The sequence below is a fragment of the Spinacia oleracea genome, chromosome 4, assembly GCF_020520425.1.
Source record: "Spinacia oleracea cultivar Varoflay chromosome 4, BTI_SOV_V1, whole genome shotgun sequence".
Taxonomy (NCBI): Eukaryota; Viridiplantae; Streptophyta; class Magnoliopsida; order Caryophyllales; family Amaranthaceae; genus Spinacia; species Spinacia oleracea.
Window position 1 is genome coordinate 150,696,332 of NC_079490.1, and position 21,833 is coordinate 150,718,164.

A 21,833-nucleotide genomic window follows, 5' to 3' on the forward strand; every position below is an offset into this window, starting at 1 on the left:
CTATGGGCTGGGTGCTTGCCTAACCCACGATGCATCAAATTGTGCAAATTTTGCTTTGTTTTATTTTAAGGCCCAATTTTGGGCTTTGGGATTAATTTTGCACAAAGGGGCTAACGGTGGACTTTTTCATTATAACACTTTCTCTCTCTATCAAATACTTACTTAGGCATCGGAGAAAATATTTCTACCGGAATATTCTTGTTTTGCAGGTTGTAAGAAGACTGTGCCAACGCATACCTGATACCTCCGTGGAAAGGGTGACACGTCAGCACCAACGAAAGTTCCTACATCAGTAAGTATATGAGTTGAGGAGATTGCCAAAAAAAAAAAAAATTGTTGAGGAGATTGCCAAAAAAAAAAAATATTATTGCCGGAATTAAAGATTTCTGGCGAGGATATCAGGACGCCGGCGGAGAGGGGGGTAAAAAAAATGAAGGGAGGGAGTAACTTTTTATAAAAACATATTCGTACTTTAATGTTAGTAACGCGAGCGATATTTGTATACGAGGACATCGAATAACGTTACACACATTTTTTCGTCAAATATAATAAAAAGATCTACAAAGTACTTTGTACTCCGTAATACGTAACGAGATACAAAGATCGTCCTTTTTTGACATTATGCTAAAATGTGATTGCTTGATGAATGAGATGATTGTTACAGGTTAATGTCACATGGGTTTGAAGAATAAATATTATGTTGGGGTCATGATTGTTGTCTAAGTGTCTAATGCTACACATTACTACGTACATTAGTCTTTACACACGTTGTCGCATTATGCGATAACATGTGGATGTCAACTAATTTAGTTGATAAAATATTGAGAGGATGGTACTCAGGATTTGGGATCGGATCCCGTTTAGATTATTTGTTGTCTTACTCTTTGTGGCTCTTTCTACACCAGAAACCTAAATAATACTCCATCCGTTTCTTTTTGTTCTTTACATTTTCCTTTTTGGATGTCTCAAAATATTTGTACATTTCCTTTTATATTATCACATAAATGCTTTAATATTCTATTAAAATTTGTGTCAAATGATTATTTTGACCAATTAAATTAATTGAGTTATTTAAACTCTCACACTTTTCTATTGGGACATTAAATTTTTTCCATTTTCCCAATATCAAAATTTTGATAAGAGTGAAACCGTTATAAATAAACGCAATTATCTGTGTCTAAATAAAAAGTTAGAGAAATCTCAATACACATTAATTAGTAAAAAAAAAAAAAAAGTAGTTGTAAATAGTGCTTACGTTTCAACTTGCCATCCATATATAATGCAGCGCGCTTCAATTCAAAATTTGCTCAATATATTTGAAACAACAATTAAGAGAAACAAATCTAGCTAAGTACATTCTCTAGGTATTATTATACGGAGTAGAGAGAGAAGGTTGAATGAGTCTTCCAAGTTTAGCTACATTATTAGCCAAGACAATTAGCATATGGCTGATCTTGGTATTGAGCCATGTTATTGAGTGTCATGGTTCCCGATTGCCGGAAAGGCGTTCAAGATTGGGCGACCGGGGTAAGCTCGATGGTCAACTACGTTCACGTCTATTGCTTTCGCCGGAAGCCGATTCTCCATTTAGTTCTTTTAGTCCATTTTGGCCCGAATCTTCTGATCCTCCATTTAGTCCATTTTGGCCCGAATCTTCTGATCCTCCATTTAGTCCATTTTGGCCCGAATCTTCTGATCCTCCATTTAGTCCATTTACCCCATTTAGTCCAATAATAAGTCCTACAAATCCTTCAATCCCTCCATCTAGTCCTCCAGTTGAATCTTCGTCTACTCCATCAATAAGCATTAGTCCTTTGGCTAGTCCTCCAACGCAATCTTCCACTCCATCAATTGATTCTAATAGTTCATCAAATCCTTCAAGACCTTCAGGTTTGCAAGTTGGATTCTACAGAGGTCAATGTCCTAATAAAAATGTTGATGTCGAGGCTACCATTACGGCCAAAGTCCAACAACATTTCCTCAAGGATGAAACTCTTCTCCCCGCTCTCCTTCGTATGCAATTTCATGATTGTTTTGTCCATGTAACTACTTAACCATTCTATATGTTAGTTAAATTAAAATCATACACATTTTGTTAGCTAACTTGTTGAATGATGTCTATTTCTTAAAGGGGTGTGACGCGTCAATCCTCATTGATGGACCTTCCAGTGAGAAAACCGCGTTACCTAATTTGAGTGTTAGGGGATACCAACTTATTGATGCTTTGAAAGATGCAGCAGAAGCCGAATGTCCGGGCATTGTTTCATGTGCCGACATTATTGCTATCGCTACTAAACAACTTATTAAGCTGGTAAACACATATGTTTTTCTCTTTTTTATCCCCCATCTGAATCTTGAATAAATATACGAGTAGTTTTAATTGGTTTTTTATTTTAAAAATAATATATTCTCTGATTTTATGTCTCCTTTCAAATACGTAGGGTGGAGGACAAGAATATCCAGTACAAACAGGGAGAAGAGATGGAGTTGTATCAGTATCTCAAGATGTGATGCTTCCAAGCCCTTTCGCATCAGTACAAGAAACTATTTCAGCCTTCGCTGCTGAAAATTTTAATCCTGAAGAAATGGTTCTTCTCTTTGGTATGCCTATACTTCTCTCCAATATTTTTCTTTTTAAAGTACAATCATTCTCTGTTAATTAAAGTTCTTATGATGTGGCGTCAAAAAACTGATTCATGGCCATTTGTACCATTCACTTAAACCACAAAAATTTAAATTTAAATTAAAATTAAAATTAAAATTAACATTAAATACACAAATATGAAATATGAAAAATATCAATAGAAAGGACACGAACTATTCATTAATAAAAGAGCACATGTCGACCGACCATGTCATGTACTATCAGTCTATCGCGTATGCATTTTCAAATTAGGATGCATATAAATCTATTCATTACTAGAGGAGCACATCTATTAATACTTGCACTGCTTTTTCTATTGGTTCGTCCCTTAATACTTACACCGCTTCTATAAATAAATTTTTTTTATTAATATTATATTATTCCACGTACTTACCTACTAAGTACTAACCATTCCCTGCAAAAATTTACTTTAAAATTCACACCCCCACTACCCCTTACAACTTTCTCACTAACTATATAAAAAAAATACCTCACCATCAACTACCACCTATTTAATTACTAAGTCAATTCAAGTGTCTTAAACTCCGCACTGGTCAAACCGGTGCGAGTATTAAGGGACGGAGAGAGTATTTTAGTAGGAGAGAGCATCTCTAACGATAAGCTAGTTGCTAAATTAGCTTGTCATGCCATGTAATATTTTAAACTACTTTCCTTTCTAGTTAGTTAGTACCCCAATAGTTAAATACTACTTCCGTTTCAAAAAGATCTCTACACTTACTATTTACATGGAATCCGGTGAAATATTTGACCGTTAATATATTCAAATCTGTATGGCAAAAAAATAATAAAAAGTTGTTATTTATAAAATACATTTTGAAACGAATCTATCAAGATATCTCATGATAACTTTTGATAAATATAATAGTGAGAATTTTTAGTCAAAAATTTGGTTTTTGGACAAACTTTTCAAAGCGTAAAGAACTTTATGAAACGGAGGTAGTACAAGTTTAATAGTTAATGTAGTCATATTCGTCAATCAATATTTTCATTTTAATTTTATTTAATAATATTTCATTGGCCAACTTTTTTTCAAACAAGTTAGCTTTCCTAAGCTAATTTGCTTGGTCAACCTAATTTATTATTTCAACCCTAATGGTCAAACTAATAACTTGGAATGTTTGACATTTACTCCCTCTGTATTTATTTAAGAGATACACTTGTTATTTTTAATAACTTATCAACCCCACCATCTAATTAAATAATACATCTAATTTACCCTATTACTACCATCCTATTTAACAAATAATTTCATAAACCCACCTCACCTCCTACCTTCCAAAATGACATGGTCCCCACTTGTTTATTTATTAAAATATCTACCCAACTCCACTTGCTTTATTATTTTATTTCATTTTAACTATTTTTCTTAATACTCATGCCCGACCAAGTGTATTTCTTAAATAAATACGGAGGAAATATAAGCAACTCCGTAACTGCAAGTCTAGAACCATTGTGGCTTCCCTTATATGCCTAACCTAAAGGAAACAAAATTCTGAGTTATGTTTGAAAATAAATTAGACCTCGATCAGTAAGAAAAAATATTTCATGATTGAAACAATTTAGTTAACTCAAGTTTCAATTTGAACGTGTCAAAGTGTCTCCATCTCTCCGACTCAATATGCTATTTTCGAGAAACATACACAGTGATAAAATATTAATAATATGTTATTTTCGAGAAACATGTACAATGATAAAATATTACTTACCTCTGTTTCTTTTTATTTGTCCATTTAAAAATATTTCATTTTGACAATAAGTTTTTATAGATATATAATATAGTAGAAAAAACATAAGCATGTGACTATCTTGTTGGATTACTTGATTGAGTATAGTAAAATCCCCAATTAAGCTAGCTTTTATTAACCCGAACACTAATTGTTGATTACTGTTTGCATGAAACAGGTGGTCACACAGTGGGAAAATCACATTGTACATTCTTCCAAGATCGACTTTACGAAGATGCTAACCAATTCGATCCAAATATGGATGCAGACCTACGTCGACAACTAAGTCTTACTTGCCCTAAAGGCACAACAGCAGACAACTTTGCTTTTCTTGATCAAAATACACAAAGCTCAAACATATTTGACAATTCTTTCTTTGATCAAATCCTCAAGGGACGAGGAATCCTCCCAATCGATCAAGAATTAGCTCGCGATCCTCAAACGAGTGCTTTTGTTCTACAGTTTGCCCGAAATCCTAACTTATTCAATGCTAAATTCGCGAATGCTATGGTTAAATTGCAATCCCTTGGTATCCACACTAGTGATCATGGAGAGATTAGGAAAGTTTGTAGTCAAATTAACTAAGATCGATCTACTTATATGTTTCTTGTTCAAGAATTAGATTACTAACCATTGTATTTGTATAGCCTCAATTTCAAAATTCTTGGGTTTACAAGATCTTCCCTTTGGATTCCATTTCCAAGCTTGCTGTATAGTAGTTTGGACACGTTGCCATTTTGAGTTTCGTTTACATTCTTTTTCCAATTTGATTAATAAATACTTCCTCTATTATTTTTTTTAAATGATACAATTATTTAGGCACGTTTGCTAATACACAATTTAAAACATTAATATCTCTAATTATGGACAAGAAAAAATTATGAAAAATGATATTTAAAATATATTTTTTGAGACGAATCTAATAATATCACACACGACTATATTTTCTCTCAAGTATAAACCACAAAAGGAAGTCAAATGAGCTTAAGTGAATAGTGTTCAGAATTTAATCGTGTCATGCAAATAAGAACATAGGAAATATATACTATCTCTGTTTTAAAATGATCTTTACACGTTTCAATTCGTTTTAATATGTTTCATAGTGTTCTTTATATTGTGCATTATACTATTTTTGGACATCAAAATTTACTATCTTATTACACTTACCCCACAACATTTACAACTTCCCATTCATTTTCCCTTACTTTACTACTTCTTCTGTATTTTAAAATGAGATACACTTTCACCGGCACATAGTTTTAGGAGGATGAGTTGAATTTATTAAAATAAAATGAATGGAAAACAACTAAAATAACATCAACAACAACCGGAAGCTATAACCACTACAACATATAAGATCAAAGAGGGCAAACAATGTCGCCCTCTCTGATCCAAATCTCGCCCTTTTAGGCTATAAGGGCGACTAAAAAATCGCCCTTAAGTCGCCCTGTTAGCGCCGTCCTATTAGCTTCCTAGGGCGACTTTAATATTTCGCCCTCTTTGTTAAGGATCAAAGGGGCAATTTGTTCCGTCCTCTTTGATTAACTCAAAGAGGGCAGCTGCTGATTTTCGCCCTCTGTTCAAAACCAAATACGACACCTATGAAGTCGCCCTTGTTGTTCAATAATAAGGCACCATCAGAAACTCGCCCTAGTTGTTCAATACCAGGGCAACATCAGAAACTCGCCTTCTTTGTTCCTTTTTTTATTTTTAAAAAATAATAAATTAGGGAGCCCCCCACAAGGAATAAGAAGAGACCATCAAGGCAATTTATTTTTTACTGTCATAATTACCACAAAAAGGGCTTACAAGGAAATAAAAATTAATACTAAAATTCTGAAAATGATGTAAAATCTTAATCTCTCAAAGTAGTTCATATTTAACATAAAATACTCTTCTTCTTCTTTGCTCAAAACCATCCCCTACAAAACAAATGGAGATGCAAAAACTCTAAGTCAGTTGTCAAAAACGCACACAGTTATCAATAAGGAGGCATATTCTAAACACGTTTGCAAAATTTCAAACAAATTTCGACAGCATTTTCCCATAAACATGATACTAAAATGCAAGATTTTTTAAACCTGTTTTTCACACATAAACACGCCACGACTACATCCAAAACAATAATTTTTATTAACCTGTTTTTCACCTGATTTTGTGAGGATCTTTATTACCCTCTTAGCTCCTGCTTTGTCTTAATTGATTGGCAGCTCCAATAGCATACCTAGTAACAATTTTGTTTTTTCAAATTAATAATAAAATAGAAAACATATAATCAATGTGACTACATGAAATAATTTGTCAGACAAGAACACATACATATGAGATACTCCCATCAATGTGCCGGGAGCAATCCTCTCTTCTTTTTCTTCATGTACCTTCAAAATAAAAATAAACAAGAATATATTAGAACAAGTATAACAATCAATGTCAAATTATGTGTCGAAGAGTACAACCGTTAAAGAATGCAATAGTCTCAGATTCCTTGGTTACTTGGTAGAGAGCTTTCTCAGGCTCTTTTCTCTGTTGCTTACAAAGGTCAATAACATCAAGTGTCTCCACACCTGTAGGTGTACTGCAAATAAAACAAAAGACCCCAAACTCATTAGCAGTAGAAATATAACTTAAATCTCCAGCAAGGAAAGGAATGGAGATGGGAACTTCTCACGCTCCCAACCATCACTACTACAAAAATGTCATATAACAGCGTTAATTTAACAGCGCTTTTCACCCTAGTGCTGTTAAAGATATCAAATATAGCATATAACAGCGCTTAAGTTGTAAGCGCTGTCATATATGTACATACTATAGCGCTTTTGTTCTACGCGCCGTGGTATTTATGTACATACTATAGCACCTGTGATAAAAGCGCTGTCAAATAATATACGAATATTTTTTTAAAAAAAAAACAATCTATCAAAATATAAAAGAACCTCCTTGAGTTTTTCTTCCCACGCTTCTCTCTACTCCGCAAAACTCTACTGTAAATACTTCCCTTCTCAAAGCGAAACCACGACGGCGATTTCCCTTCTCACAGAGGCGTGCTTCCTTCTCACGGCGGCGTGCTGTCCTTCTCACGGTGAAACCCAAAGAGGCGTGCTTCCCTTCTCACGGCGAGAGTGAACAATCGAATTTGTAGGTATACTCCATAAACTTTAAGGGATTTTGCTGATTTATGTTTGAATTGTTCTTAATTTTGCATTTTATGTGTGCGGTTAGGGTTAATTCAATTTCTTGAATTGGTTTTGCGGGGAAGAGGGTTTGAATTCAATTACGATGGGTTTAATTAAGGGTTTTGGGAAAGAGGGTTTGAATTCAAATTGTTTGTTTGGGCTTTGTATCACTGTTGATTGGCGGGTGAACACCCAATTCTTGCTGTTCGGAGGTCCTCTAAGAAACAAAATGTCTGGAGCACGTTTTTCCGATTGGGTACCAGATGCATTGCTGCGTCTGCTCCTGTGGTTTTGTCCTGTAATATGCTATCTTATTACGTAGTATGACCTTTGATTTGTATTTAATTTAATGGCTTAGTTTACTTTCCTAACTAGGTCCTAATGTTTGTAACAGTGTTCTACCTCTGTGCTTAATGTTTATAACAGTGAGCAACTTTTGCACTAGGCCTTAACCTCTGTGCTTAATCAACCATTATTTCTACTTTGTGAAATTAATGATTGAAACGTTTTCTCATCAAACTTTGTGATTGCAGCTTTTTATTGCTTATTTTCTCTTTCCTATTCAAAACAGAAGAAGTCAAATATAGTAAGAATTTTGGAAGTTAAATTTTCCAGAAATATTAGGTTCTTTGAAGAAATACATGTATGAGTATTAGTAGTAGTAGCAACAGCAACAATTGCAGTTTATGGAACATAAGGTATCAACTTGGGGAGTTTGAGATTATTTGAATTTGTTTCTTCTTGGCACAATAAGTGTTATAGCTGTAGTAAACCTTTATCTCTAATTTCTTATAGAAAGAGTGAAGACAGGGAATTTCGAAATGTTATTCTCCTGCGTGTTCTTCTTGCCTGTAGCCCCTTGGAGAAGTTGACCTTCCCAGCTCTTTAATATTTGCACTATTTTTTTAATCTATATTTTTGTTTTTGTTTTTGTGGGGGGTTGTCCAATGCATTCTATCCATTATAAAATGTGCCATAATTAGGTGGAATGTCTTTGTTCAGATTGACTGACCTTGTACTTTAGGTCATTAGGAGACTGCTACATCAAATAATTTGGTTGGTACTACTGAAGTGCTGGAAACTGGATAGTGGATACTATATCCATGTTATTTGTCGAATATTAATATCCTATCATATCCATTTAACATCTACAATTATTTGTGAGGGTAATGTGATTATATTGCCACCATATATTTTGTATCTTACATGGTTTATTGTTCGGGCAAGGGCTCCATTCTCATCTCATTTTCGACCATATCTATATACTTCCATTCTCTTTATTTTTATCCAAGGGGTTTGAATTCTAGACTTTTCAGCTGAAAGTTTAACATCAAATAAAGAGCTATTTTCTATAATGAAACTTTGTGAGGATGCAACTCCGTTTTGGGTCATATAAATGTTACTTTCACAGAGTCTGTGGACCTTGAATTTAGTCAAAAAGTTCCATGAGAAAAGATCTTCCATGTTATTATAAGAGATTCTTAGAATTTTCTGTATCTACTAATCTACTATATCATGGTGATTCTTCCTTGAAATTCGTTTATTGAGTAAATTTCAGCTAGTAAATGACATCACCACTCGCATCATTCTCAGTTACACACACACAGACTGAGGGACAACCAAATCTATGCTGGTGAGTTTTATAAAAAGAAACATCATCGTGAGGTTTACGTGCTCACCCTCCCTTATATTTATTGCACACTAGATTTAGAAAAGAAAGGCTTCTAACTAATGTTTCAGTCCCTGGAAAGGCCTTTACCAGTAGTAGCTCTTTGCAGATTTATGCCCTCATTCTCCCTTTTATTTACTTTGTTTTATTTGACTAATTCTCACAAATATTCTATACTATCTTAGTAAGAAAGCCTTCATTCAAATATTCGTATATAAATATAAGTAAGATTATATATCATAATAACAAACTATCATTCAAATAATATTTTATGCTAAAAAAAATAATAATAGTGAAAGCCCTCATAATTTATACACAATAAAAAATATACCATATCACATAACTATCATATATTTAGCACACAAACAAGTCCAAAATCATTTTCTTAACGGAGTTTTATTTACTTTGTTTTTTTCTTTGGTAGTGTCCTTGCCAGGAAAACTGTGGATATTATGTGATGAGATTCATGAAGGAGATAATCTCACACAAGTGACTTCAAATTTCTGAAGTTGTAAGTCTTCTAATCTTAATCTTTGGAGTAAATGTTAATTAAATATGTTCAATTACCAAATGGTACTCTTGGGTAGTTGGTCTTGCAGTTGTGCGTATGTACGGATTTTCTCTAATGATTCTTTGTCCATACATGACTTGTTGTAGGACAGTCCAGAAACTGCTTGCTTATAATGAATAACTTGTTGTAGGACAGTTCATTTACACATGACTTGTTGTACTGAATTGCTGTAGGACCGTCCAGAAACTGCAGTCTTATATAAGTAGTCATCTATATAGATTAATTAAACTGTAATTAAACTAATTAGTCATCGATTTAGATTTATTAAACTAATTAGTCATCTATATAGTTCACTGGTTGTAATGACTTGCTATAGATAATTAGTATTTCATCATTCAACTTTACCATTTTAATAATCTGTTACCGATAATTAAGTCGAAAATGCAGTCTAAATAGATTAATTAGTTATTTTCTTACATTTGTAGTTGGCTGCATAGCTTGATGATTGACGGGAGCTGTGACAGTAGTGTAGCCAAGATGTTTTTTGTGAATATGTGATAGGAATATGTGTAGCCAACATGTTTCTTCTAAGATTTTCCACACCAATTGAGCATTCCATGAACCATCAGCTTCTTTACTTTCAGATCCTTCGCAAAATTACCCACCCCCGTCAGCAAGCATATCCCCTCACCCCCGCTATATTTATATACGAATATTTAATACCTTGTTGTTTCGCAGTATTTTTCAGATTGCCAGTTTCCAAGTTACGATACAGAGCAGATTGACGAATTACGAACTCACTGGGTCCGCTATGTTGTTCAACAAATGTATAGTAGATAGATTACATTGAAGGAATTAGAAAACATAGAACTCCATTAATTAATGTGTTTTGTGTAGTTTAATGTTTGTGGGCTTATTTTAGAACATATTTATGTATTTAATTATATTATAGTGCCAATTGCAACATTCTTTTTATTGGAGTTTGGAATTAATATTTAACTAGTTAGTATGTTATTCATATGTGTTATTGTACAGGTCAATGAAATATATTGTACAGGCCAACGAAACATATTGTATAGGCCAACGAAATTATTTTTTTAAAAAAATAAAAAATACTTTAATAGCGTTTCTAAGACATCCGCTATTATAAAATAATTTAAAGTTGCCGGGAAAATCTTTAACAGCATACCTTTAATAGCGCTTATATTGTGCTGTAAAAGAATCATTTGAATTATCCTAAAGGGACCTTTAGCAGCGCTTATAGCAAGCGCTGTCAAATGTGCTTTTTTGTTTTAACAGCGAAGTGATTAACAGCGCTTGTAGAAGCGCTGTTAAAGGCTAAAACAAGCGCTGTTAAATAGATTTTTTGTAGTAGTGCATGACGGGGTTAAGAGAAAATGAAGGACGTATTTCTTTCATTTAGATGGATGACAATATAATAAATGATGGAAACCATCTCAAGAACTCGACAACAGCATAGCATACAGGTCCCACGCCGATATTCTTTCCTGAAAACAGAAACTTAAACTAATATAGTACAGTAACAATATCTCCTCAATGCTTCGACTTGTCCACAGGTTCTTCCTAAATCCATAAAACAGAATTAGTTCTTCTTTAGAAACAGATTGGAATATAAGATTGGGCACGTCTAAAAGAAAATAACCAGTATACCTCTATTCATGTAATATGGTGCTTACTTTCCTCCAACATAAGGAATGCCATTTTGTGATCCTTTAGGATTTTCTCCTTGTAAACCATAGATTATCTCGGTCATTTCCTGCACAATCTGGGGATCCTTACTGTAACTTTCATAGCAACGTCCCATCTTTGATCTCTACGGACATGAGAATTGTAATCAGCAATTTGTAGAAAAATCTATCTTTTAAAATACTAATAAAAAAGCTTTTATGCAGTGATACTTATGGCAACACAAGGTGCAAAGGCGTATGGAATCCCTGTAGCTCTAACTTCCAGGGTAGTTGTTGAACTAATCCTCATACTAAGGCATGGATCTCTACACTCAGCGTAAGCAATCACGAGTAACAATTTTGTCAGCGATCAACAGAACATGGATAATTGGATATAAGCTATACTCATAAGATTTTATTTTGTCAGTGAACTAATAGAATCACAACTGATAGCAACCTCAACGGAACATGGATAATTGGATATAAGCTATACTCATAGAGGATATAAATAAATAGTAACTCATCGTCAGCTTGTGTTGATGTAGTTACAGTTTAACTTGAACAAGACACATTAAATTCAATGACCTCAGATTCATCTTCATGCTGATAACTTCTGTCTCAAGTTCCTAGGATATGTAAAAGGAGTGTTTAGAATTCAAATGATCCATACCTTAATCCTTCCATACATCCAGGACATATAATTTCATATAATTTTAGTCTTTAACAGAATAAAATCTTATTTGCTAAATAAAGTCTGAATTATCATTGTCTAATTGGAGCATACATATGAAATTTAAATCAACACATATCAGTACATATTTCATGATTCCTAAATATTAAAAAAAACTTACGAATATAAATCATAAATATACAAATAATGTAAAACAATTCAACCAAATACCAGCAAAAAAAACACAAAAATAAGAAACTAAATTGAATTTGAGCAAATAATGATGAACTAGAAATAGTCAAACAAAATAAATGACTCCGGTAATTGCAATTGGAAAATTTCTTGAGAATTTAATGATACCAGTAGCTTTTGATGATGCATGTAGCTAACAAACAAAAGCAGCAAATTAATATGATGAACGTTCAGTAAATTAGGGTTTAGGAACAATTTTCAACCTAATTAGGGAATTTGGGTGTTAAATTGAACATTTAGGAGAGAGATTATACCAGTAAGTCGGAATTGACCTAATTTGAACAGGATTCAAGCAATTTTCGAACAAACCTCCAAGTTTACGATCTCGGTAACGAACGAGTTCGCCAAATTCGACCAAATATCGAAATTATAATGGTGAAAATCTGTGGAGGATTTTGGAGGAGATTTATGGGGAAGAGAATGACGCTAATAATTTAAGCTGAGAGTGGAATATGTACAAACGATCATGGGGGAAAAAACGAATGAGGGGTTCTTGGGAGTAAGGTTTTGGGTATGATAAAGATGACGACTCAGATGATTCGTTTTCTTTTTTTTAATTTTTTTTATCAACCGGGGCGAAATTGTATAACTCGCCCTCCTTGACCGCAACTAATAGGACGATATGCTTTCGCCCTGCTTGATATATTGTACCAAGGCAAAATCAAATTCGTCCTTTTTGTTTACATATTGTCGCCCTTTTTTACATCTTTTTTTGTAGTGAACACTCAACTTCCACTCCACCCCACCTTCAGCGATCAAACAATAGTAGATCTTCCAACTGACACTAGTCAAGATTTAGGCAAGCCCACCAAATCCTCCAATAAAATGGTTTAAAGTTCTGACGGGACCGCCTAAAAAATGACCAATTTATATCCGGAGTAACAGTAGCCAGCCAATCAACCACTCTATTGACTTCTCTATAGCTACGAGTAACAGTAGCATCCCATTCTTTGGGGTGGAATAGGGACTTACATTTTCTAATTATGTGAATGTAAGGGGAGTGTGGAGGGTGCTCCAATAACAATCTCCGAGTTAAAATATTTCTCCTTAATTTGTACAAACATGTAACAGTAAGTTAAAACACATTAAGTGATATATGAAGATTCATAGGTTTAATTACTCCTCGCGTACTTCAACTATTGTCAACTTTATTTGTTTTTCTACTCCATTATGATTCAAACGCTTCAATTTCAATTTCAATCTTGACGTATTTATAAGAAAGTAAACCACACACGGATCATATTTACCTTTTTGTGAACATAGTACCTCTAACTATCAAAATATTTACCCACCTTTTCTAAACTAGTTTTCCTATTCTTTACATACGTAATACTTCTTAAAATGATATTTATCCTTTTATAGACACTAGTTTTCCTACTCATTACATACCTCTTAAAATTTTTGGCTAAGCTCTTGAGAGGAGACGAGCTTATCTTTTGTTTATCTTTTCTTAAAAAATATAATAAAATAAAATAGCTTTGGCGGTGAAATTATTATATGCAAAAAGTCAAATTTGTGAATTTTCATTTGGAATGAATAATGTTCGTGTAAATTATGATGTTCAAATACAATAGTTTGACTTTTTATTAAAAATATAAAGTACTCCGTATGCAGCTAATCTGAGATCTAATTGAACCTTACTAATCATAGAAAACTGTTAATTAAATACTACGTACATGAGATTATTTTACTTTTTAGGCACATTTTTAACAATACAATTACATTGAATTAAATTAAACGCAAACACATTGACAAAATGAAATTCTTTTGACTGCTGGACATACTAGATAAAAGGCTCTAGAATTAATTATACGTATTACAAATTACTGTAAAACCGCGTGACAAATTACTAACGGTTATATTACATGTTAACATCCTCCTATTTAGTAGACAATGTTAACATCCTCCTATTTAGTAGACAAAGGATTATTGCCTGCAATAACCTTTTAGTAAATGTTATTGTTAAGATATTAGATATTGCCTAAACCCTAGGTTACATATTAGGTAACTGAGTTGTACTATATATACTTTTGTGATTAATGAGAATGATACGAGATTACACAATATTTGACATGGTATCAATAGCCTAGGTTAAAAATCCTAAATTATTTTTCCGCACGAGTTTGAGAGAGTTTGAGAACAGCGAATTCCTTCGCTAGTTGAGTCCTGAGATATTAGGAGTTACAAATTCCTCGAGTATAACAATGGGTACCGACGAGGAAACATCACAAAAGACAGTCGCCGCCGTCGACCTAGACTATTATCTCGGGTCAGGCGACGGCCCCGGTATTGTTATCACTCCTGTGAAACTGAGAGGAGCGTCGAACTACGATGAGTGGGCCAAAGCCGTTCGTCGCTCGATGATTTCAAAATTCAAATTTGGTTTTCTTGATGGTTCTGTGAAGGAACCCATTACGGACGCGACGAAGATGAAACATTGGATTGCGGTCAATTCGATGGTGGTGTCTTTGATCACAAACACCATAGACGAGAGTTTGCGTTCGAATCTGGAAGACTTTGATATTGCTCACGAGTTGTGGAGTCATTTGAGGACGCGGTACTGCGTCGTGTCGGGCAGTAGGGTCTGTCATATTAAGATGGCTCTGAGTGGCTGCAAGCAAGGCACGTCTGAGGGCGTCATGGAGTACTATGGCCGCTTGTCGAAGGTATGGAAGGAGTACGTACAATATGCACGAGTTCCAAGGTGTATATGTGCGGGTTGCACGTGCAACATAGCGAAGCAGGTGGGGGACATTCATGATGAAGATCGTCTGCACTATTTCTTAATTGCCCTAGACGATCACTATGAAGCCATTCGTGCACAACTGTTAGCAAGATCGCCGTTGCCAGGCCTCGACGAGGCATACCAGACGGTTATGAATACCGAGACCATGCGCGCCAAGGCAACGAGAGGTACGGAGAGTGTCATGGCGTTCAAGGTCGAGACTAAGGGTCGGTCGAGGTCGGGAGATGCGAGTGACAGATTTTGTGGTCATTGCAATCGTGAGGGTCATGAGGAAGAAACTTGTTATCAGCTGGTTGGATTTCCTGAATGGTGGGATGAGAAGAAACGAGGTGGAAGAGGGCCTGGTCGAGGAGGCAGGACGTCGATTAGAGGAGGCAGAGGAGCTCGTGGGGCAGCGTCGTCGACCATTGGTGTCGCTCGTGCCAATGCCATGAGTAATACCACAGGAGGGGTGACAGCCACTGTGACGAGTGGAGGCGGATCGCAGGGAGCAGTGACAACAACCAATCATGAGCTTGTTGGTGTGACGAAGGAGCAAGTCCAGCAAATTCTTGACATCTTGTCACAACCACTAAACAAGTTGCAAGGTAATCTTGATTTACGATGGATTGTTGACAGTGGGGCCTCACGTCATGTGACGGGCGATATTTCAATTCAAAGAAATATCAAAACATCAAGCAATCAACAGGTTGTGTTACCAGACGGTCAACCTGCAAATTCAAATCAATATGGTTCGGTGGTCTTGGAGGATGGTTTCGTGCTCGATAACGTTCTATTTGTACCTAAATTGAACTGCAATTTAATTTCTGTAACTCAATTAAGTGACTGAGTTGTACTATATATACGTTTGTGATTAATGAGAATGATACGAGATTACACAATATTTGACAGTTATACGTACGGTCTGATAGGAGCGAGACTAGCTGATTACTCTAAGCTAGGAAGTGCATACTCTATAACCTCGTAGGACTGATCATACTTGCTAATCTATCGACCCTAAAACCAATTCCATAATCCTGTAATTGTAGTTGTGTTGGAGCATAATTAATTTGTTTGTGATATTTATTTGTTAATAATGTCTTGTGCCTAATCAGATATTATGATGCATATTCAACCGTCTAACATTTATTTAACAGCCAAACTACGTCTAATCGTATAGTGTAATGTGTTAGATGAGTAAGCATGAGTTACGTGACATGTGATGTAACAATTAGACGGTATTTTACAAGAATTTATTTGTACTAATGTTAGTCTCACATAAGAATATTCCACGCTGTCGCATTATTATTCAATTCTAATGAGAAGAACCAAGTTGGAAGTACGGTATATGATGTTGGATGATGGCTAACAAAACGTGCTTCTTTCTCATGAATTATTGTTATCCATGCATATATAAATAAGTGCTGCGTGCTCGATGAAACATACAACCAAAATAATTTGCTCATTTTTTGAAACACTTGAATTGGCTTTATCATAATTAGGGCATATATACTTGCACTACAAAATTATAATGAGTTGTCAAACTCCTGTTATATTACTTAAGGCAACAATATGGGTCATCTTAATATTGATGAGCATTGTTGGTGAGTCCCATGGTTACCGATTACACAAAACACGCTCTAGATTAGGCCACCGGGGTAAGTTTAACGGAGATGTTTACGCATTAGAGGGTGGTCATAAACGTTCACGTGTTTTGTATGTTTCGCCAGAATCAGACCGTACTCCATTCACTCCATTTACTCCATTCACCTCATTCACCCCATTTACTCCATTTAGTCCTATGAGATCACCTAGTTTCCCTAAAACTCCTTCGACTCCTCCCACGAAACCTACTAGACCCCCCGGTTTGCAAGTAGGATTCTATAAAGGTCAATGTCCTAGTACAAATGTGGACGTTGAGGCCACCATAACGGCTAAAGTCCAAGAACATTTCCGCAAAGATGCAACTTTACTACCTGCTCTCCTTCGCATGCAGTTTCATGATTGCTTTGTCCATGTAAGTGATTAACGTAAAGCTAATTTCTTTGTTGTAATTGACTTTTATTTTTATATATTTTTATAATCTTGTTTTAATTTTATTCACTAATGAGTACATCTGATATATTGTTCCATTATTTCCTTCTCTTTTATGTCTTATTTTTTTTTAAAGGGATGTGACGCATCAATCTTAATTGATGGACCATCAAGTGAAAAAGCCGCGGGTCCTAATTTGAGTGTTAGGGGATATGAGCTTATTGATGCTTTGAAGGGTGTAGCAGAAGCAGAATGCCCCGGTGTCGTGTCTTGTGCAGACATTATTGCTATTGCTACTAAACAACTTATTAAGCTGGTATATTATGTTTATTAATCAATACATTTTTAATTTGAAATTTTTTAGATGCACTCATGTGTATTTTAATTCCGACCTGTTAGCGTTCATCTTATATTTCCTCCTCACATATAGGTAAGGGAAAAATGTGAGAGGGTGCATATTGCATCTTAATTAATGTTCATCTCATTGTTTTCCCATCAAATTAACACTAGCTATATGGATTTTCTAAATAGGGTGGAGGACCGGAATATTCTGTACAATTAGGGCGAAGGGATGGCCTAATATCAAAAGCACAAGATGTTAGTCTTCCAAGCCCTTTTGCATCTGTCACCCAAAGTATCGTAGCCTTTGGTGCTAAAAAGTTCACTCCAGAAGAAATGGTGGTTCTTTTTGGTATTGTTATACTTCTCTATTTATTCTCATAAAAAAGAATAACATGTGATCTATATATTGCATTAAATACCCCCATCTTTACCACTAGGTCAAGACCTCATTGGTAATTCAATTCATAGACCAAACATTTAATTGAGTGATCCTAATTAATTGAAACAGGTGGTCATACAGTTGGAAAATCACATTGCACTTTCTTCCAAGATAGACTTCACGTAGGTGCAAGCCTATTTGACCCGAACATGGACCCAAGCCTTCGTCGACAACTAAGTCTTACATGCCCCAAAGACACAACGACAAACAACTTGGCCTTTCTTGATCAAAATCTACAGAGCTCCAACAGATTCGACAACTCTTTCTTTGATCAAATCCTCAAGGGACGAGGAGTTCTCCCAATCGACCAAGCATTAGCTCGTGATCCTCAAACGAGTGGCTTTGTTCTACAATTTGCCCAAAATCCTGCCTTATTCAATGCTAAATTTGTTAGTGCCATGGTTAAAATGCAAGCCCTTGACGTACTCCTTGGCAATCAAGGACAAATTCGGAAAGTTTGTAGTAAAGTTAACTAAGATTATCACTTGTTCGTACAAGATTAGACTAACTAACCATTTTCTCTTAGTCTAATTCAGTGTTTGTTTTTTAATTTCAATAAATCTACACATTATAAGTGTAGTATATATGTCTTCATTTATCGGTCTCCCTATTGTGGAGTTAGTTTCATTGAGATGTATGTTGGATTATTATAATGATATACAAAGTGAAAATTAAGGGGCAAGGGGGCAGATGCCACCCCTTAAAAAGAAAAACTTAAGTGAAAATTATAAGAAAACAACAGCAATTAATACGATCTATATATCCTACATATAAAGGCTTGAACATTGCTTACTGTTCATGTAACAGCGAATTTACGAATATACCCCCCATTTCCTTCATATAAAGGCTTGAACATTGCTTACTGTTCATGTAACAGTGGATTTACGAATATACCCCCCATTTCCTTCATATAAAGGCTTGAACATTGCTTACTGTTCATGTAACAGTGGATTTACGAATATATCCCCTATTTCCTTCATTGTTTATTTTTGTCTTTTCTTTGGTAATAGTGAGATTATGGTTTTACCCCTCCCCTTTCATCACAATCTTATGTGCCACGTTCCTTTCCATCTACTGCCACACCGTTTCCTCGCCCTTTCATTTGGAGTCCTTTCTCATTACTTCAATGTCCTACTCCTACCAATACGGCAACATATGTATTTATAGTTAGGGTTTTTTTTGTTTAAGTTTTAAAGTAAATTTTCTTGGATATCAATGCTATGTGGTTATAAACAATGTAATGTAAATAGTACAAGGCATAATGGTTGTGTAGAAAAGTATCCATTATAGCAAGACTTCGCATGTAATCAATTTCGTATTACCAATTACGTGCAAATAGAACTTTAGCATTGTTATTCTAACATTTACCATAAATTTATAAATGCTCGTCTTTTACGTAATATTTTTATAAAATAATTTTTTATACCTTAGGGGATCGTGCGCGCTAGCGCATGATCTAACAACTAGTATCTCTAAACCTGCAAAATGAATTCCTAAGTAGATCGTGCTGCACTGGTCATCGAACAAGATTGTTTTCTTCTCCCCTTCCATCTTTTCTTTTTATTCTAATTCATTTTTCCTATTAAATCCATTTTTATTTTCTAACCTCTTGTTAATTTTTTTTCTTATAAATCAAAGTACCAAAAAATTCAACCTTCTAATTTCCAAATTTACTAAGGTATTTGTTTTTATTTTTTAAAAAAAAACTCTTTAACAAGATTAAAATATTTCCTTCAACAATGCTTTATTATAATAGTCGTCATTTTCATTTTTATACATTCTATTTAGATTTTTCGAGATTCATTTAAAAAAAATCTCAATCAATTTAAATTTTGTGGTGTATGAATTCAACTACAAAAATTTAAATCAATGATAAACCAACTTATAATACCCAAAATTGTTTTCTTCTCCCCTTCCACATTTTCTTTTTATTCTAATTCGTTTTTCCTATTAAGTCCATTTCTATTTTCTAACCTCTTATTGTTAATATTTTTTTCTTATAAAACAAAGCACCAAAAAATCCAACCTTCTTATTTTCAACTTGTACTAAGCTTTTTGTTTTAAAAAATGAGCACTCACTACAAAAAATTCTACCATTAACGACGGGAAATTACGTCGCTAAAGGCCAATAATTGTTGATTAATGACGGGATTTCCTGTCGCGAACCCGTCATAAAAGGAGGCCGTCGTTAATGGAAAATCTCGTCGTTAACCCGTCGTAAAAGACGTTTGCGACGGTTGTTCCCGTCTTTGTTTGGTTGTTATCCCGTCGCAAAAGGCTTTTGCGACGGGATTTTTGACCCGTCGTAATTAAGTTGTTGTTAAAGATACAAATTCTTGTAGTGACTTTAACAAGATTAAAATAAATATCCTCAACGACGGCTCTATTATAATAGTCGTCATTTTTACTTGGTTACATTCTTTTTAGATTTTTTGAGATTCTTTTAAAAAAAATCTCAATCAATTTAAATTTTGTGGTGTATGGAATCAACTACAAAAATTTAAATCAATGAAAAACCAACTTATAATACCCAAAATTGTTTTCTTCTCCACTTCCACATTTTCTTTTTATTCTAATTCGTTTTTCCTATTAAGTCCATTTCTATTTTCTAACCTCTTATTGTTAATATTTTTTTCTTATAAAACAAAGCACCAAAAAATCCAACCTTCTTATTTTCAACTTGTACTAAGCTTTTTGTTTTAAAAAATGAGCACTCCCTACAAAAAATTCTACCATTAACGACGGGAAATTCCGTCGCTAAAGGCCAATAATTATTGATTAATGACGGGATTTCCTGTCGCAAACCCGTCATAAAAGGAGGCCGTCGTTAATGGAAAATCTCTTCGTTAACCCGTCGTAAAAGACATTTACGACGGTTGTTCCCGTCTTTGTTTGGTTGTTATCCCGTCGCAAAAGGCTTTTACGACGGGATTTTTGACCCCTCGTAATTAAGTTGTCGTTAAAGATACAAATTCTTGTAGTGACTTTAACAAGATTAAAATAAATTTCCTCAACGACGGCTCTATTATAATAGTTACTTGGTTACATTCTTTTTAGATTTTTTGAGATTCTTTTAAAAAAAATCTCAATCAATTTAAATTTTGTGGTGTACGGAATCAACTACAAAAATTTTAATCATGAAAAAAAAAACTATGTTACCAACTTATAATTCCCAATATTAACACATCGTATATACTAACAATTATTATTTTCGTGACACCTCTGGCCTAAAGTCCTGGTCCGCCACTGTGCACGTGTTAATTTTTCTAATACACTAAGATAAATCAACGAAAATGATCATATCGATAGCTACACGTAATTGTTAGACCCAATCTTTTAAATGTAACACTACAAGAATTTGCATTATTAATGACAACCTAATAATGACGGGTTAAATATCCCGTCGTAAAAGTCTTTTAGGACGGGCATACAACGGGCTAACGACGGGATTTTCCATCAGTGACGGCTCCCTTTTATGACGGGTTTGCGACAGGAAATCTCACCACTATTTACCTTTAATGACATAATTTCCCATCGTTGATGATACAATTTCTTGTAGTGTAGGCCTATTCTAGTGTTCTTGTACGTGTGAGAAACATACTACGTCCCTCCGTCCCAAAATTATTGTCCTGTTTTCTAAATCGGGCGTCCCAAAGTTATAATCTTGTTTCTAATTTGGCTATTAAGGTCCTCACTTTCCCATGTACTATATTACTCCCTCCGTATTTATTTAAGAGATACACTTGGCCGAGCACGGATATTAAGAACAAGAATTGAATGAAATAAAATAATAAAGCAAAAGTGGGGTTGGATAGATATTTTAATAATTAAACAAGTGGGGACCATGCCATTTTGGGGGTGGGAGGTGGGGTGGGTTTATAAAATTATTTGTTTAATAGCATTGTGGGTCATAGGGTAAATTAGATGTATTATTTAATTCG

The 21,833-nt window shown here is 34.5% G+C and overlaps 2 protein-coding genes across 2 annotated transcripts; both read left to right on the forward strand.

Annotated features, from left to right (window-relative positions):
* The first annotated feature begins 1,306 nt into the window (after positions 1–1,306).
* Positions 1,307–5,065, forward strand: LOC110783590 (peroxidase 60). The gene is made up of 4 exons (XM_021987944.2): positions 1,307–2,042; positions 2,132–2,311; positions 2,442–2,601; positions 4,568–5,065. Exons 1-4 carry the CDS (start codon positions 1,398–1,400, stop codon positions 4,972–4,974), a joined length of 1,392 nt encoding a protein of 463 aa, XP_021843636.1. The 5' UTR covers positions 1,307–1,397; the 3' UTR covers positions 4,975–5,065.
* Positions 5,066–16,538: 11,473 nt separating this feature from the next.
* On the forward strand, positions 16,539–18,630 carry LOC110783589 (peroxidase 57). Its single transcript, XM_021987943.2, has 4 exons — positions 16,539–17,094; positions 17,248–17,427; positions 17,643–17,802; positions 17,962–18,630. The coding sequence occupies exons 1-4, from the start codon at positions 16,609–16,611 to the stop codon at positions 18,366–18,368; spliced, it is 1,233 nt and encodes a 410-aa protein (XP_021843635.2). The 5' UTR covers positions 16,539–16,608; the 3' UTR covers positions 18,369–18,630.
* The last annotated feature ends 3,203 nt before the right edge of the window (positions 18,631–21,833 follow it).

What these genes read in the sequence shown, in the direction of transcription:
- LOC110783590 (XM_021987944.2), top strand. Translation starts at nt 1,398, where the DNA reads ATGAGTCTTCCAAGTTTAGCTACATTATTAGCCAAGACAATTAGCATA. An exon ending in CTAAACAACTTATTAAGCTG is followed by an intron (nt 2,312 to 2,441) that starts GTAAACACATAT and finishes TCAAATACGTAG; the next exon opens with GGTGGAGGACAAGAATATCC. An exon ending in AGAAATGGTTCTTCTCTTTG is followed by an intron (nt 2,602 to 4,567) that starts GTATGCCTATAC and finishes TGCATGAAACAG; the next exon opens with GTGGTCACACAGTGGGAAAA.
- LOC110783589 (XM_021987943.2), top strand. Translation starts at nt 16,609, where the DNA reads ATGAGTTGTCAAACTCCTGTTATATTACTTAAGGCAACAATATGGGTC. An exon ending in TTCATGATTGCTTTGTCCAT is followed by an intron (nt 17,095 to 17,247) that starts GTAAGTGATTAA and finishes TTTTTTTTAAAG; the next exon opens with GGATGTGACGCATCAATCTT. An exon ending in AGAAATGGTGGTTCTTTTTG is followed by an intron (nt 17,803 to 17,961) that starts GTATTGTTATAC and finishes TAATTGAAACAG; the next exon opens with GTGGTCATACAGTTGGAAAA.